The sequence below is a fragment of the Protomyctophum bolini genome (assembly GCF_963924005.1).
Source record: "Protomyctophum bolini genome assembly, chromosome: 15".
NCBI lineage: Eukaryota > Metazoa > Chordata > Actinopteri > Myctophiformes > Myctophidae > Protomyctophum > Protomyctophum bolini.
Genome location: NC_137876.1, coordinates 37,301,049 through 37,317,681, shown reverse-complemented (window position 1 = coordinate 37,317,681; position 16,633 = coordinate 37,301,049). Strand labels below are relative to the sequence as shown.

The 16,633-nt window shown below is 45.8% G+C and overlaps 1 protein-coding gene across 1 annotated transcript in view; it reads right to left on the bottom strand.

The window, feature by feature from the left end:
- Nucleotides 1–16,633, bottom strand: part of spred1 (sprouty related EVH1 domain containing 1) — a 45,277-nt gene that overhangs the window by 17,668 nt on the left and 10,976 nt on the right. The window contains exons 2-3 of the mRNA XM_080784793.1: nt 10,390–10,633; nt 1,906–2,074 (exon numbers count right to left, since the gene is read on the bottom strand). Of these exons, the coding sequence (XP_080640919.1) occupies nt 1,906–2,074; nt 10,390–10,633 (413 nt within the window). The remainder of the gene's footprint in view (nt 1–1,905; nt 2,075–10,389; nt 10,634–16,633) is intronic.

Here is a 16,633-nt window from a genome sequence, read left to right as displayed (position 1 = left end):
CCACCTTGAACCCCTTCAAGGGCCCCTGGACCCCGCATTGAGAACCAGTGGCATAGAGGCTTACTCTGCTACAATGACTTAATATTCTCATAGCCTGAGCCAACTTGCTCTCCCGCCAACTTACTGGTTATGTAAATTGGCCTCTGTTAGGGCATGCTTTTTTTGTCTCATTAAATCCACCCTTAGGATTCTACTTTTCATCATTGGTGATCTATTCAGCATCTTCAAAGATGGCCCACACTTATGCCCACTATCCACTCACTGCATGATTGAAATACTTAACACGTGTGCCAGTGGTTTGATCTTTGGATAAAGTATTGTGGACAAGAAGTTACAGAGGCAAACATCAATAAACTTGCAAAATATGGTTTGTTACACCCCACTCCCCACTAAGGGGTCCTGGATAGAGAGAGTAAAAAAAGAGTACTGCTCCCATAGGCCTGCCAGCCAGCCTCTTGCGCAACACAGGACTTGGTGGCAGATCGCTGAGCTGGCGGTCCTCTTGCTAATTGGATGACTTTGCAACCCCTTGGCACAGTGCTGAAGAATAATGCTTATCGGGATAAGGAACCAAAGCTGCTAACTCAAGTCAGAGATCCAACCCAACCCTTTGTCTTGTTTTCCCAAATTAGCCTAAATGCTACCTTGAGTTAGGCCTGACCACATGTTTCCTCTATTAAGGCTTCAAGGTGGACCTAACTGCACGCACCTCAACAATGGGTGCAGGGCTAAAAGTACATTTAGCCCTGTACACAACATTAAAAAGGTAGAACCCACACAACAACTACAGTAAAGACGTCTTTATTTGTCTCCCGTATTCAAATAAAGAGGTCTATTAAGACCTTTGTATTCCTACTCAGTAAAATCCTCAATGATAATCTATCTATTGCAACACTGAGTGTACACTCATGCTCTCTCAGACTTACACTTGCGGTGAAATTCCTCCAGCCTTTTCCCTCATCTGAACCTCTGCCCCTATACCCGATCTCTAACCTGGTCCACGTGTCTCCACTCCCTGCCCCCCCCATCCATCCAGCCCTCCCTCCCTTTCTTTCCACTATCGCCCGCTGTCCGGGCACGGCTTCGCCTTTGCCAGTCTCTACAGGAAGTAGAGTGTTTATCTAGGCAGCTGGCGCTGATAAGATAACCCAGGAGGAGGGGTCCTGCTTGGTTGAGTGAGCAGGTAGCAGGGGGAAGTCATCAACACTAATCAACGCTATGCATCTCCCCTTACAACAGATGCTAGGTCAGGCATTACATGGCAATAACATACAGACAGGAGCATAGGCTGCCGACACACACACACGCAGTGCACACATGCAGTGCACACACACACACACACACATACGCGCGCGCACACACACACACACACACACACATGCGCGCGCGCACACACACATACACACACACACACACACACACACACACACACACACACACACACACACACACACACACACGGTACAATGCATACCACATGAACTGAACATGAACATGAATGCATACCGCGTGATAGACTTTTATCATGTATAGGATGGCTGCTGGTGCATGCACACTGCAGACCTTTGCAGGTGTATTCTAGCAATAAGGCCTGTTGTGAGACTGACTGGTGGCTCAGAGTATGAAAAAATATATAAAAAAAAGGAAGAGGAGCAGACAGTAATCTGCGGGTTGTACTGATTTCTAGATAACCAAAACAATAGTCAATGGTGGTTGTTTGATGCCTCGAGTTAAGGTGTGTTCCGGTGAGGCCTGATAATCTCCCACACCTCGCCCAAACATCAAGAATCACACATGCAGGCACGTTAACCCCCCATGATGGTGGCACGTTAACCCCCCATGATGGTGGCACGTTAACCCCCCATGATGGTGCCCCCCCCCACACACACACACACTCAAACCCACCTTGGCTGATGTCCTCAATGGCCCGGCGAATACCCCGATCAAAGGCACGGGCATCAGCTGGGCTGTGGAAGGTCAGACCAAACTTCTTGTCGTTAATCCTCCAGTGGTGGAAGATGGGATTCACCTTGTTGTAGACCAGGTCCTTCTGCAGGACACACTCCAACACCACCTGACCAACCACACACACACACACACACACACACACACACACACACACACACACACACACACACACACACACACAGAGCCAGTGATAAGGTTTATTAGAGTTACATTCAGATTCACTTTATTGTCACTTACACTTTTTTTTAGGTACATGCATGTGGAAAAACATACGTTCAGATTATAGTACAATAAAAACTCAATAATAAAAACATAAAAACCCGAAAACACTCAATAAACAATAAATATTACACTGGATAAACGTGTTTTAACACCATACAACTTATGTCTCGCCAGATTCATCCAATTAATGTGGTAGAGCTGGATGTCTCAGGGTGGGACCCTAGGAGGAAGACCATTATACCTCCTCCATCTACCTCCTCGCCCTGAGCTGGTTAGATATGTCACAGATATGTCACATTAAATCTAACGTTATGAGGGTGTGTGTGTGTGTGGGGGGGGCTATGTAGAGGGAGAATAAAATACCTGGAATTCAAACTGGACACACAATTTAAGAGTTGCTCAAAAAGAAATCCCTCCAAGCCTCCAATACTTTCGCATTCTTTTCTGGATAATTTGTAAAACACATTCTAAATGGTGGGGATTTTCATTACAGATGATGATAAAAGTGGAGTGCAGCAGTGGTGTGGTGGTGGTGGGGGCGCAGTGTGTTTTGGGAGCCAGGCAGCCGAAGTGTGTGGCAGAGAGAGACTGTGTTTCCAAAGCCTATTATTAATCAGGGCTGCTGGGCCGCCTCCAGGCCTTTCCTCTAGGCAGATTAAATGAAATGAGAGACGGCCATTACAGTGTTTGAGGTTTTTCTGTGAGCGTGCGCGTGGACGGCTGAGTGATTGAGAGAGCGCGCGCACGAGAAAGCAAGGCTTACGCAGCTGAATGCGCGAGTGGGCCGCGCGCGAGAGGTCAGCTTAGCCGAGTGTGAATGTGTGAGAGTGTGAGAGAGAGTGTGTGTGTGTGTGTGTGGGACGGATGGGTGAAGGTGGGGGGGGCATGCTGTACATCGGTGCATCTTTAGTGCCACAAAATGCCATGTCAAAAGCAATACAAGTTAACACAAAACTATAGCTACAACTCAACAAACCAAAAGCCAGCCAAAGTGCCATCACTACTACCGTCGCTGTCCCACACGTGGAAGCTCCTTGCATGCTTGAACATATAATTAATAGCATGCGCGCATGCATACGCATGCATGGTTCTGAGAAAGGCAGCACAGTCTCAATCAAGTACACCAGAACATCCATCCGGAAGGAACTTCATTGTGCCAATCAACGTATTATATGTAAGTGGTACTGAGCATCGACATACGCATACACTCATCTATGAAACCAAAACTACTTACAGTGAACAAGTAAGTGATGTGTCTTCGTAAGTGTGCAATCACGTATTTAAGCCTATTGCATGTGTGCACACTAGTGGAGTTGTCAGCGTTCATGTATCCACTTGTAGCACCAAGTGTACAAATCTAACCAAATGGACCGGTCTCTTTTACTGTGTATACACATTTCCCTGAGAGACAAGAACAGCAAGAGTTAAGCCTGTGTGTTTACCCAAAGCCAGGGAAGGTGAAGGGAGGAGGATGGGGGCTGGATAGAGGGAGTGAAGGGAGGTGGAGTGTTGAAGAGAGAGAGGGAAAGGCAGGAGGAGGAGGAGGAGGAGGAGGAGGAGGAGGAGGGGGAGGGGGAGGCGGAGGGTTCTGCCTGTGTGCCTCTGGGGCTGATTGTGGAGGCGAGACTGAATGGAGCCGGAGCAGGTAAGGTGAGCGCACAGCGAGGCTGGCCGAGGAGGAAGTATCACCGTTACGAGGAAGGACGACACTTAACACCACATTCCACACCGCGCTCAGAGAACGAGAGGAGGAGCCACGCTGACAGAGAGAGAGAGACTGAAGGAGAGAGAAAGGATAGTGAGGAGACATAAAGAGGGGGGGGGGACAGACAGAGGTGAAACGCGCAGGGATTAGTAAAGAGATAGCGAGAGATGGCTGAAGAGAGAGGGAGGGAGAACGGTGAGGAGATGAATAGGTTGGCGAGGGAGTGTAAACAGATTGAGGAGTTTAGAGTTGCACTCTGGCTTTTGTGACACGAGGGTCTGGTAATCACAGGGACAGGCCCCGTTCTCTGTGTGTGTGTGCGTATGCGTGTGTGTGTGTGTGTGTGTGTGTGTGTGTGTGTGTGTGTGTGTGTGTGTGTGTGTGTGCGTGCGTGCGTGCGTGCGTGCGTGCGTGCGTGCGTGCGTGCGTGCGTGCGTGCGTGCGTGCGCATGTGCATGTGTGTGTGTGTGTGTGTGTGTGTGTGTGTGTGACTGACTGACTGACTGCACAGACAAACAGACACAAACACTCGAGGCAGATACAAAGTACATACAAGCAGTATGAAACCTTTTTTTCACTCTCAAAAGTTAAACGAACACGCTGGATTTCACGCCGCAGACACATACACACATGGAGAGATTAAAAAGAAGAGCTAGGAGATCTATTTTGCATCCAGCATCAATCAATTTACCGATCTGGCTCGTGGGGAACCGTATCTCATCAGCAATTCTCAAAAACAACTTCCGATGCTCTTACAGTAATCAGGGCAAAGTCTCTTCTTTTGCTCCCACAATCATCAATCGTTACTCACTTATTGATTAGAGGAGCCAATAAATATCCTTGCATGCCAAACTTGAGTCTGTTCAGCTCTCTTCAATTGGGAGAAGAACGAGAAAGTTAAAATCTTTCTTTGAATTAATATAATTTGTAGAAGAGAGAAACAGGGGGCTCATTCACACCAGCCTCAAAAAACGAATTAACCATCTACTGTGGCTAGAAAAAACAAAAGCATGCTTCCTAGACATGAATACTTACTTACATACATGAAAAATTGTAATATTTAAACTTAATATACCATACCATTCCTAAGATGAGTGATAACAGAAGGCTATAGCTGCACACAGACAACAATAGCATCAAGTAAAGCTCCAGCCCTCAGGCAAAGCTATTTGAGTATCCCTGCAGCCCGGACCGAATTCATAGCAACATCAATCAGGACGAGAGAAAGAGACAATAAAACACAAAGGCAAAAGTAGCGAGGCAAAGTAGTACAAAGTTTAGCAAGGGAGATTTGTTATGATCTGACAGCCGGTATATCTAAGTATTCAACAGCCATTTTAGATCTGTAGTCTTTACTCTTTAACAAATAAAGAGCATGAAAGAGAGTGTGGGGGAGAGTGTGACGGGGGGGGGGGGGGCAGGGTGATGTAGCTATATGGAGAGCCAGCTGAGTCATCACCAGCACACTCTGTGCCGCATCACTGCGCTTATAGACAGATCCCCTCCACCTCTCTCTTTTCCATCTCCCATCATCTCTCCTCCATTTCTGGATTTCTGGGGTTCCGTCTCTGCCTTTATATTTCTTTACTTCGTTCTCTACTACTTCTCTACTACGTACCAAACGTTTGTCCCGCCGCACCTGCTGCCTTCAAGAGATGGCTGCAGTGGTTTCTAATTGGTTGCACTACATTCTTAACGCCATAGTCCAACACGTCCAATTTCCAATAAGGGGAGGGAAACTCCTCAGTGTTCCCGTTAGGATGGTATATGACATCACAGCCAAGATATTGCAATACTTGTGTGTTTGTATCACTTCAAGTTGCTATAAGCATACAACAATGTACGCTGTATCACTTTCAAAGCTGAAGTTTCATTTGGGAAAATAAGAAATGAAATAATTAAAAAAATAAAAAAACAGCTGCGTTAGCTCAAACAGTTGCTCCTTGTGAGGACCTGGGTTTTCTGTCCATACACACCTACTGTATTTACCATAATAAAGCAAAACAATACATTAAAAAAATACATAAATAAAAATGTTAAAAGCCATGAGTCACTCACTTGCCAGCTCAAACCAATAGGCTATTGACACATTTTAGTTCATCACTCATTCAAATATAACACTGTCTTTCATTTGCGATTGTGTGAAACATAAATAGAATCTCTATTTTTATGCATCTCAACAAAGTACTTCAGACACCACCATCCCCACCCCCCACGCCAATCCATGCTGGCGACTGAAAGATTCTCAATGAGTCGTGGCGCCTATGCTAGCAATCCACCGGCACCGTCGTTCATGGTCGTATTCCTTTGTTGTTTTGTTTTCGCTTCACCATTATTCCTTCCTATGCCTCTCGCTGATGCCCTCAGATTGTTAGTGGAACTGTGGTTGATGCCAACCCCCCTCTGCCCACTGGCACTGGGTGGCATCCTCAACAGGCTTACATATGGCGGGGTCTTTGTTGTGGTGGTCGGGGGTGGGGGGAGGCATTGGGGGTTGGGTGGGCATGGTGGCGGTGTTTTCACCACATCCCAGAATACTCGCCGGGGCCTCGAGGAGGAATACCCTGTGTGAACAATCGAATCCCATCACGCCCTTCCCTCTGCGCCACACACACTTGGATAACGACACGCAAACAAATATAAACTTTGTAAACACCCACATGAATACACATTACACACTACACACACACACACACATAAAGACTGTGTGTGGCCTAGGCGGAAGGATTGTAGGCGCTGTGAAAGAAAATAATAATAAAAAAACAGCGGTTTAGACCTCCTGCTTTTTAAAAGCCACCAGGGATGGTGATGTCACCGGGAGACACCAGGCTGTGTGCTCAGCATGGTGAATCTCTTCTGTCTTCTGACATGTGACAGACAGCTCATTCTTAACCCATTAAGACTTGAGGACGATTCTACAAATGCCTTCTACTGTAAATCAGTAGTTCTCAAATACTGTCCCACCAAGAAGAGCCCCCAAAATGATATATTTGGCCGCAGACACCCCCCCCCCCCCCCCCCCATTTGAAAATGTTTTGTGACAGGGTCCCCATAGAAGAGAACATTTGTTAAAAAATAAATATCACACCCGTATGAAGTGAGGGGCGCTCTTATCATCATACATCATCTCATTCCGGCCAATCATAATTTGTGTCCTCACCTTCATCATCAATGTTTGTGTTACGCAATGTTTGTGTTCGCACAAACACTCAAAATTGTCCATTCATTGTCAATGGCATTTAATGTTTGTGTTAGGACAAAGTTTGGGCTACACACACCAAAAGCTGGACATAGGAGGGGCCAGGACGGCTGGCGTAGCCGTAGTGGTCCGGATCTCCTGTTTACTGTCAGTCTACTGTATACTATCTAATAAATATATATTCAAAATGTTTGCAAATATTCAAAGATAGCAGATGTACACGCTCGCAGTGCGGACCGAAGTGACGTGCTGTGAGCTTGTATATTGCTATTTTTGAGAAACCAATGTTCTAAACCACTGCTCTGAAGAAGGTCAGTAGATATATATATATATATATATATATAGCTTCCCGGTTTTAATGGGTTAACACGCACAGATTTACACACTCATCAGAAGCTTGGGATAATCCTGTATTTTACTGCACTGTACTTGATCTGCCTTCCATCACACACACCACATTGCATGGTGTGATTGTGAATGGGATCACGCTGTGGGCATATGCTTTAACGTAGCAGACCTGGACACTCACAATGTGCCACATTGCGGCAGTAACTATTAGGCTTTAAGGTGCAGTCCAATGCCATCTAATTTTAACCAATTCGCCGCCGGTAACGTGAGGCGAGTGCCAGTGAAATGTGCGACATAAACAAAGAATAACAGCCCTCATCCGGCCCACCCGGAAGTGATTGCCCTCCATTTAGGCTCGCTCACGGCCATGATCTGCCACCCAGACTATTATTCTTCATAGAGCGACCTCAAATTAATGTTTTATCAAGCTCTGAACATGGTCCTTTATCTCAACCTGAACCCTGAAATGCTTTAGATTGCATGCGTGCGTGTGCACGAGGAGATTTTGGATATTCAATAATACACACCATGGGAGCTACCAGAGGCTAACGATGGCTGCTAAAAACGGTAAATAAAATACTATTAATTCTGGATTTAATGACATTAAACAAACCAGACGGCCTTTGTTGGCAAAGGCCGTTGCAAGCACAAATCCTGAGACTTTGCGTGTGTGACAAATATTGTGTTAAGCATTTGTGTCATTTAGAGTCTACAGGTGATAGCTAAAGGTAAAAGTATAGATTATCTTGTCTTTTCCTTATCCAACTGAGGGCTGGCTAATACCATCATGGTTGGTTTATGACATAGGGTAAGCCTATCCATTGCCTGGAATTATTTATTCAGAAGGACAATCAGACAATGGCATTTGTTCAACACTATAATTCAATAAAAAAGACTCGAAAATGTATCTGTTCGGAATGTATGTGCATTTTTTGACAAGCCATACCTTTTGGCATATCACCACAAAACGTGTTGTACAAACTTTGTGGAATATCCTGCTAAAAGTGAAGACAAACAAGCTATCCTTAGACCTTCTGGCTGAGTTGAGACACTACACACAGCTGCACGCACACGTCTGTATGTACGATGAATAGTGAAAGGTGAAATGTAAAAGGTTAATGTCGTAGAGCCAGCTATTTCAGCTTTTTCAAAACGTATTGAAACAATATTTTTAGTGTTCTTCACAATGTTACACGTGGGAGTTATCTATGATTAGTGTTAAACATTTTTGACTACCTCCAAACAAACATGGCCTCACGCCCCCCATGATCTTTGGCATTTTTCCTCGATTGGTCCTATTATCAGGGCCCTCGCCCAAGGCAAATAATGTGATCAAACTGCATATCAACAGATTCAGTAGCTGATCCAGAAATTGACTTATTTTTGATGAATTACACACCCCGTGAAGCCTTGAATTCATGGATATTTTTGTTGTTTTTGTGTCGCATTCCTAAACCAATTTCCAGACTAATTTGATGACCGGCGGAGTGTCCGGTAGAAGACTCAAAGAGTCACCTCAGTCTCCTACTGACCCATTAACCGCTTATAAAATGATTGGCTTAGGAATGCGACAGAAAACAAAAAGATCTCCAAGAATTCAAGGCTTCATGGGGTGTGTAATTGATAGAAAGATTATTAAAAATATATATATAAAACATTTGGGTGAACTACTCCTTTAATGTCCTGTGAAACTCACATGCACATTGAAAAATAGTTCCCAGGTTGGAAAACTAGGACCTATATCTTTAATGTTAGACACCATCGTGAATCAATCATGAGACAAAGAACTGTTTCTACGGGTCACAGCCGAAAGGAATGTTCTCCAGCGGGTGGGGGGACTGTTTATTAAAACCCACCTCCTGATGTCATAACACTAAAATCAAGAATGAGACGAATGTTTATGTCGTGGGCAAAGATCTTGTAGAAAGAAAGCCACACCGAGTACAAATTTCCGGACCCCTTTTGCCTTCTGTCAGCCGCTTCCAAATTCTTTGTGTTTCCCTCATCCCACATTCTCCTCTCCTGAGCAATCTGCCCTTATCCTTGATGATGTCATCATCATGCATCACAGCATCACGCAGCTCGCTCCTATTTTCAGATACCTGCGCCATGGAGGCACGCCAAACAACCACTTCCTGTGTGAGTGTGTGTTTATGTGAGCGTGTGTTTTTGAGAAAGGGGGGGATCGGGAAGGGGGGCTCCTGGTGATCTCATTCCACAGAATGCACCAATTCTCATGTGTCAGTGTGTGAGAAAGATTTTTTCTGTGTGTGTGTGTGTGTGTGTGTGTGTGTGTGTGTGTGTGTGTGTGTGTGTGTGTGTGTGTGTGTGTGTGTGTGTGTGTGTGTGTGTGTGCGTGCGTGCGTGCGTGTGCATGTGCGTGTGTGCGTGCGTGGGTGCGTGCAAGAGAGAGAAAGAAGAAGAGAGAGAAAGAAGAAGTGAGGGAAAGAAGAAGTGAGGGAATAGAGCAACGGAGGGAACACACTTAAGTACAGTGTGTTTTCCTGTTTTATTGTGTAGAATGCGGGTTGGATTCCCTGGCCAGATCATACCAAAGACAAAACACCATACCAAAGCAATACAAAATGCCTGCTGATTGGGGTTAATCCCAGCAACTTTAGTGTCATCTCCAGGGGGTGTACTTGTACATTATGGCTAGAGGATGTAGTTGTACATCAAGCTACTGGAACAGGAAATAGGCTCCTGTAAATGTAGTAACATTACACTTACACAAAGAGTATTAGTATTAGAACAGCTGCAAAATTATTGTTGACATGATAATACAGAGGATACTGTGACCCCTCATTATTAATGCATTATTATTCATTATTGTTAAATTGTTAGCCAGAGGAGACATTAAATGTTCGGATAATGTAAATAACATTACAGATCCCCTTGGTTACACTGATACACTGTGACATTGAAGCATGGTATATTATTCCCTTACCAGTTTGTCTTTGAGCCTCTCTCCCTTGATGAGGAACTCCACGGTGGTGGGGCTGGGGCTTGGACTAGGGCTACAGGGACTTGGGTTACCGCTGCTTCCTCCACTGTGGGTGCTGCTGCTGTCCTCCGCCCGGCTCACCTTATAGACTGTCACACAGCTTAGGCCTCCGCCCCCCAGGGGGAGCCACCCGCCACTGGAGTCATCCCGAGTCATGACCACTGCTCTCACACGCGCATAACTGTCACTGTGTGAAAGGAAAGGAAAAAGAGAAGAGGGGGAGGAGGTGTTAACGTTAACGGTCACAACTGATGATGATGTCTAATAGCAGTGCTCACACATACGCATTGAACTGTTTCTGCTCATCATAAATGAAGAGAGAGAGACATGGCCAGACAATGCCAGCAGGCCTGCATGTAAAAGTCAGCAACCCACCATTTGATCTCAGCATCAACATGGCGTCATACAATTCATTAGGTTCATTAAGTATGATTAAGAATTATGAGTGTGTTTCAGCACTGATATAATGGTGACTTGCTATCAAAACCTATTCTATAAAAGGTTCCTACGGGACAAGCCATCTAGAAGAGGGTCTGTCTGTGTGTCTGTGTGTCTCTGTGTGTCTCTGTGTGTGTGTGTGTGTGTGTGTGTGTGTGTGTGTGTGTGTGTGTGTGTGTGTGTGTGTCTGTCTGTCTGTCTCCAGGGCTAATCTCCCAAACCACTGGACTGATCAGTGCCAGATTTCGTGTGCACACTGATAGAAGGCAAAGGAAGTAAATCCCGGAATATGTTTCACATACTGTGGATGTTTCTTTTATTATTTTATTACTGGACGTCAATGAAGGTCGGATTGGACTGAAACCTTTCCAAAATATGGAGATGACATAGTACTACTGATGTCATAGATGACTGAGTGATGACATAGACAGGCCACATGATAGCTACACCATTTTTTGTTTTTGATTCCTATGATTTCAACATGAAAGTTTTGACTTTTGAGATGACATTCTGCTAAACTCTTAGATGAGTCTGAACACACAACAGACCCAGCTAGGCAAAACCACAAAGTAAATTCTGAGTAGATTCAACACTGTAGTGTTTTTGTAGTGCATGCAGTGATCGTCTGTCGCGTCGGCTACTATTTCTGACCGCTCCGGCGTCTCTGTGTAAGTTTAACCCCGACTGGTGGGTGAGTAACCACGTGGCCAAACCCCTGCTGGTTCCTAACCTTTCCCCTAAAACAGGTAGCTTACAACTAGGCTACAAGCTATAGCCTTCGAGACCTAGACACTAGACAATATACCCCTCTATGCCCTCCATGTCAGTGCTTGACCAACGGTGTGCCGAGGCACACTGGTGTGCCGTGAGACTATTAGTATACTATAAGTGTGCCTTGTGATTTTGTGTTGATGTTATTATAGTAATATATAATGAATATACAGTACTTAAAAGTACGTTCATTTACTAATACAGAGGCAAATTCTATACCCTAAAAATATAAATTTTCAATCTAGGCATCCAAATTTCTGTTGTTATAGCCGAAATATTTTTTTCGTTTCATTTTGTTTTCACACATTTTCAAAAATATGAAAAGAAAGCAGGATCACAACGCGTTGCGTCACATGTCATAGATCATTTATTTTCACTATGAATACAGGTGTGCCTAAAGATACAGAGACACATAAAGTTTGAAAGCCACTATCCCTGTCTCTCTGTCACCCCCTCCCCTAAACCACTATCCCTGTCTCTCTGTCACCCCCTCCCCTACTAAACCCCTATCCCTGTCTCTGTCACCCCCTCCCCTACTAAACCACTATCCCTGTCTCTCTGTCACCCCCTCCCCTACTAAACCCCTATCCCTGTCTCTGTCACCCCCTCCCCTACTAAACCACTATCCCTGTCTCTCTTTCACCCCCTCCCCTAAACCACTATCCCTGTCTCTCTTTCACCCCCTCCCCTAAACCACTATCCCTGTCTCTCTGTCACCCCCTCCCCTACTAAACCCCTATCCCTGTCTCTGTCACCCCCTCCCCTACTAAACCACTATCCCTGTCTCTCTTTCACCCCCTCCCCTAAACCACTATCCCTGTCTCTCTGTCACCCCCTCCCCTACTAAACCCCTATCCCTGTCTCTGTCACCCCCTCCCCTACTAAACCACTATCCCTGTCTCTCTTTCACCCCCTCCCCTAAACCACTATCCCTGTCTCTCTTTCACCCCCTCCCCTACTAAACCACTATCCCTGTCTCTCTTTCACCCCCTCCCCTACTAAACCACTATCCCTGTCTCTCTTTCACCCCCTCCCCTACTAAACCACTATCCCTGTCTCTCTGTCACCCCCTCCCCTAAACCACTATCCCTGTCTCTCTGTCACCCCCTCCCCTACTAAACCACTATCCCTGTCTCTCTGTCACCCCCTCCCCTACTAAACCACTATCCCTGTCTCTCTGTCACCCCCTCCCCTACTAAACCACTATCCCTGTCTCTCTGTCACCCCCTCCCCTACTAAACCACTATCCCTGTCTCTCTGTCACCCCCTCCCCTACTAAACCACTATCCCTGTCTCTCTGTCACCCCCTCCCCTACTAAACCACTATCCCTGTCTCTCTTTCACCCCCTCCCCTACTGCACTCTGTGCCTCTTCCAGCAATCTGATGTTTCCCTGATTAGATAACAGACACTCCACTAGGCCACCGGAAACGCCAAAGGTCACAGTGTGCTGAGGGCAGCGCTTTGCAGAGTCTCCTGGTGACATATTAAAGACAGAGGATCTGAGAATGGACGGGGCAGAGCAAGACGGCGGGGATTTTCACCGCTGGCCGTCTTTACCCCCTGTGTCACGTCACACTTTGGGCAGTTTGGGTTCACTAATAATCCTGACATCAGATATATTGGAACGTTTAGTCAATAATTAAAATGTAGCAGTGTCACTGAGATGACAGGTGCTCTAGTCCAGATCAATGTCTCCCAAACAGTGGGTTGTGGACCAATTTGTATGGGTCGAGAGAAAAGTTTGTTTCCTACATTAAGATTTAAAAAAAAGTTTAAAACTAAAAACCACAACTTTTCATCAATTAAAGTATTTCATGAATACAATCAAAAGTCTAATAATGTTTTCTATATTATAAAAAGGTAGTAATGTAGTAAAGTAAAAGTAATTAAAATCTCTTTTAGATCACTGGAAATTGAATAAGACAAATTAAAGGAAACTCTCTACATCTACAGAAATCAGTTTCTACGTCAAGGAATGGTCACTTCCACTTCCTTACTACCTCCTTATTGGAAATCCTGGCGTACTGAAAATAGGCAACCTTTGGTCTGCTACCTTCCTTCCACGCCCTTGGCAAACCTCTGTGCCCAGGTTATTGGTTAGCAATTAATCTATGAGCCACTGAACATTAAACTTGTGGCTATTTTTCCATCACTTTCTGGCCATGTAGGGCTGAATATCCTGGCTGACTGCTAATAGTTGACCAAAGTTCCTTCCGAGGACTGATGACCATGGTAAATAATTCCAAAATAAATCAACCAACAAAACAAGACTGCCTTTACAAAAAAAAAAAGAGTTGGGCTAATTCCAGTCTGGCACAACGAAAAACACATGTCGGCACACACATGCTTGAACACACGCGTGCACACGCATGCACGATTGCATGCGCGCGCACACACACAGGCGCGCACACACACACACACACACACACACACACACACACACACTGATTAGGCTATATTTGAAAAGTAGTGGAAACACCTTTATGAATACTACAAACCTTACTAAATAGAACTCTTTAAACTCTTTAAACTCTTTCTTCCAGTAATTCTGTGGATATTAAAATAATTTGGTTTACTGTGTGTCCTAGCTGTCCATGCATCCACAGTTCATATTGAGTTCACTGGTTGTCTTTGGACTCTCCTGTCACTGCATTGAGCCTATTTACAAAACTATTCAAACCATCTCTTTAAATAACCATTGAGTCATCCAATTTCCTCCTACGACAACCTTCTCTCTTGAATGGAAACTAATCAAATACAATGCATGGAGCTATTCCTCCAAACAATCAAATCCCATGCAGATACTGACCTCAACAGCAGAAAACTGTGCACACATTGTGCAAACTGTTTTTATTGTTACCTAGTAGACACTCAAACACCATAAACCTGATTTGCCTTTGAGGAAAACAATGTTTTTCCTCCATTAGTTGTCTTTTGGCGAGGTCAGGGCCGGTTTTATGATGCACACATTTCTCTCATACTTTTAAACAGTTCACGCTCTCACATCCTGTCTCCGGGCCGAGACGAGGGCAGCTGGTCCTGAGAGAGCAGCCGAAACGACCATGACTAACCCCCCACCCCCAAATGACCTCCCAGCGCCCTTCCTGGGTCCACCTAAAAAAAACCCCACAAAAAACAGCGCCACAGAGCATAGCTTTACACAAGCACTGTCACACACACAACCCCAAACTGCTTTTTTGAAGGCAGGATAGTGGGTAGTAAAAGGGGCAATATTGCCACTGTTGTACCCCTGTCTACGGCCCCCAATAAAGGAAACGGGTTGTGGGTGCAGGAGGGGCTGTCAGTCAGGCGGTAGTCCCTGGGGGCTAACAGAAGGCAGGCGGTGGTGTCGCTCAGCCATGACCAGGGCACAATGACCAGGCCCTGACCCTGTAGACCTACCATCACACACATGCCAGCAACCATGACACTCACAGGGAGGGGGGCCGAGCCCAGGGAGGAAGTCTTGAGAACACAGGAGGGGGAAAAAAGGAACTTAAGACAGGCCGACGCATTAGTGCCATTTTGTTTGTAGCAACGTGAGTGAGAAAATGTCTCTCTCTCTCTATACTAAATAACGAAAATCCACAACCACAAAACTGCATTGAGCCTACAACAGCCGACAGACATACTGGCCATCACTAAATTAAACGTTTCTAGATATCACTAACAAAACAAGTTTAACATAAAAAGAGGTCTGGCTGCTACACTTCCTCCTCTCATTTTAATTTATAATTTTCCTCTTAGGATAACAACTGCAGTAAGGGCTCCAAAGAGATAGTTTCTCACAACCTGCAGAACACGCACATGCATGCGCACATGCGCACGCGCACACACACACACACACACACACACACACACACACACACACACACACACACACACAGTGTAGAGCGGGATGGTCTATGGAGACAAAGGTTGCTCTCCACGCCCCTTGCTGAGAGCACACAGTCCACTGGACACACAATTGAGAGCGGAAGCAGATCAGCTGGCCTGAGCCCACGAGAGAGAGAGAGAGAGAGAGAGAGAGAGAGAGAGAGAGAGAGAGAAGAGCCCCCCATTCCAAATTATTCCAAGTTATTCTGCTGGATGACTGACTTCATTTCCGACCAGAAGCAGGAGAGCAAAACAGAGGGAGGGGTGAGAGAACATAACGAAGGATGAGGAGGAGGGTGTGTGTGGAGGCAGGGTGGGGAACAGGGTGACAGTCAACAGCTCTCAAACTCATTTAAATTTGGCTTGTTCTATTCATAAAAAACAAGATGTGCCCAGAGACTTATTGCATGGAATAGTCTGTATTAATAGCAAACATAAAACACAAAAAAGTATTTAGCTCAAACGCAGATTTAACAACCCCTTGCCTTGCACATCCCTTTGACAGTAATTAACTCAACTATGACAAAACATATGTAATGTTGAAACATTAACGTGTGTAATACTACTAGAGACTTTCACATAGCTAGCTACGAAGGTCTGTATATTTCAGAGAGAGAGAGAGAGAGAGAGAGAGAGGTGAGGAGGGAGCACGTGCAGGCCAGGCAGGCCTGGGCCCCGAGGCAGGCTGCTCCAGTGTGTGGTGGTGAGGGGGGATCCAGGGACAACCATTTCCTGAGCTGACAAAGTGGCCGTTTGTCTGCTGCTCCCAGCCCATGGCTCACAGGGCTTCAGCATGCCATCATGCTCCGCTTCTGCCTCGGCTCTGCCCTGGGCTTCCCACCCCCTGAGGGGAGGGGAGGGGAAAGGGGGGAGTGAAAGAAAGACAGGAGGAGGAGTGGGGGGGTGGGGGAGGCTGAGAGAGAAAGGATGTGGCCTGAGCCCTGGGTGCTCGCCAAGTCACCCTCCCCTCTCTCTCTCTCTCTCTCCCTCTCTCTCTCTCTCCCTCTCTCTCTCTCTCCACCCCCTCTCCCCGGCTGCCTCTTTCTACACAATGGCCGCTTCTCTGCTGAAATTTCACGTTATTGGATCCCGGGCCTGGA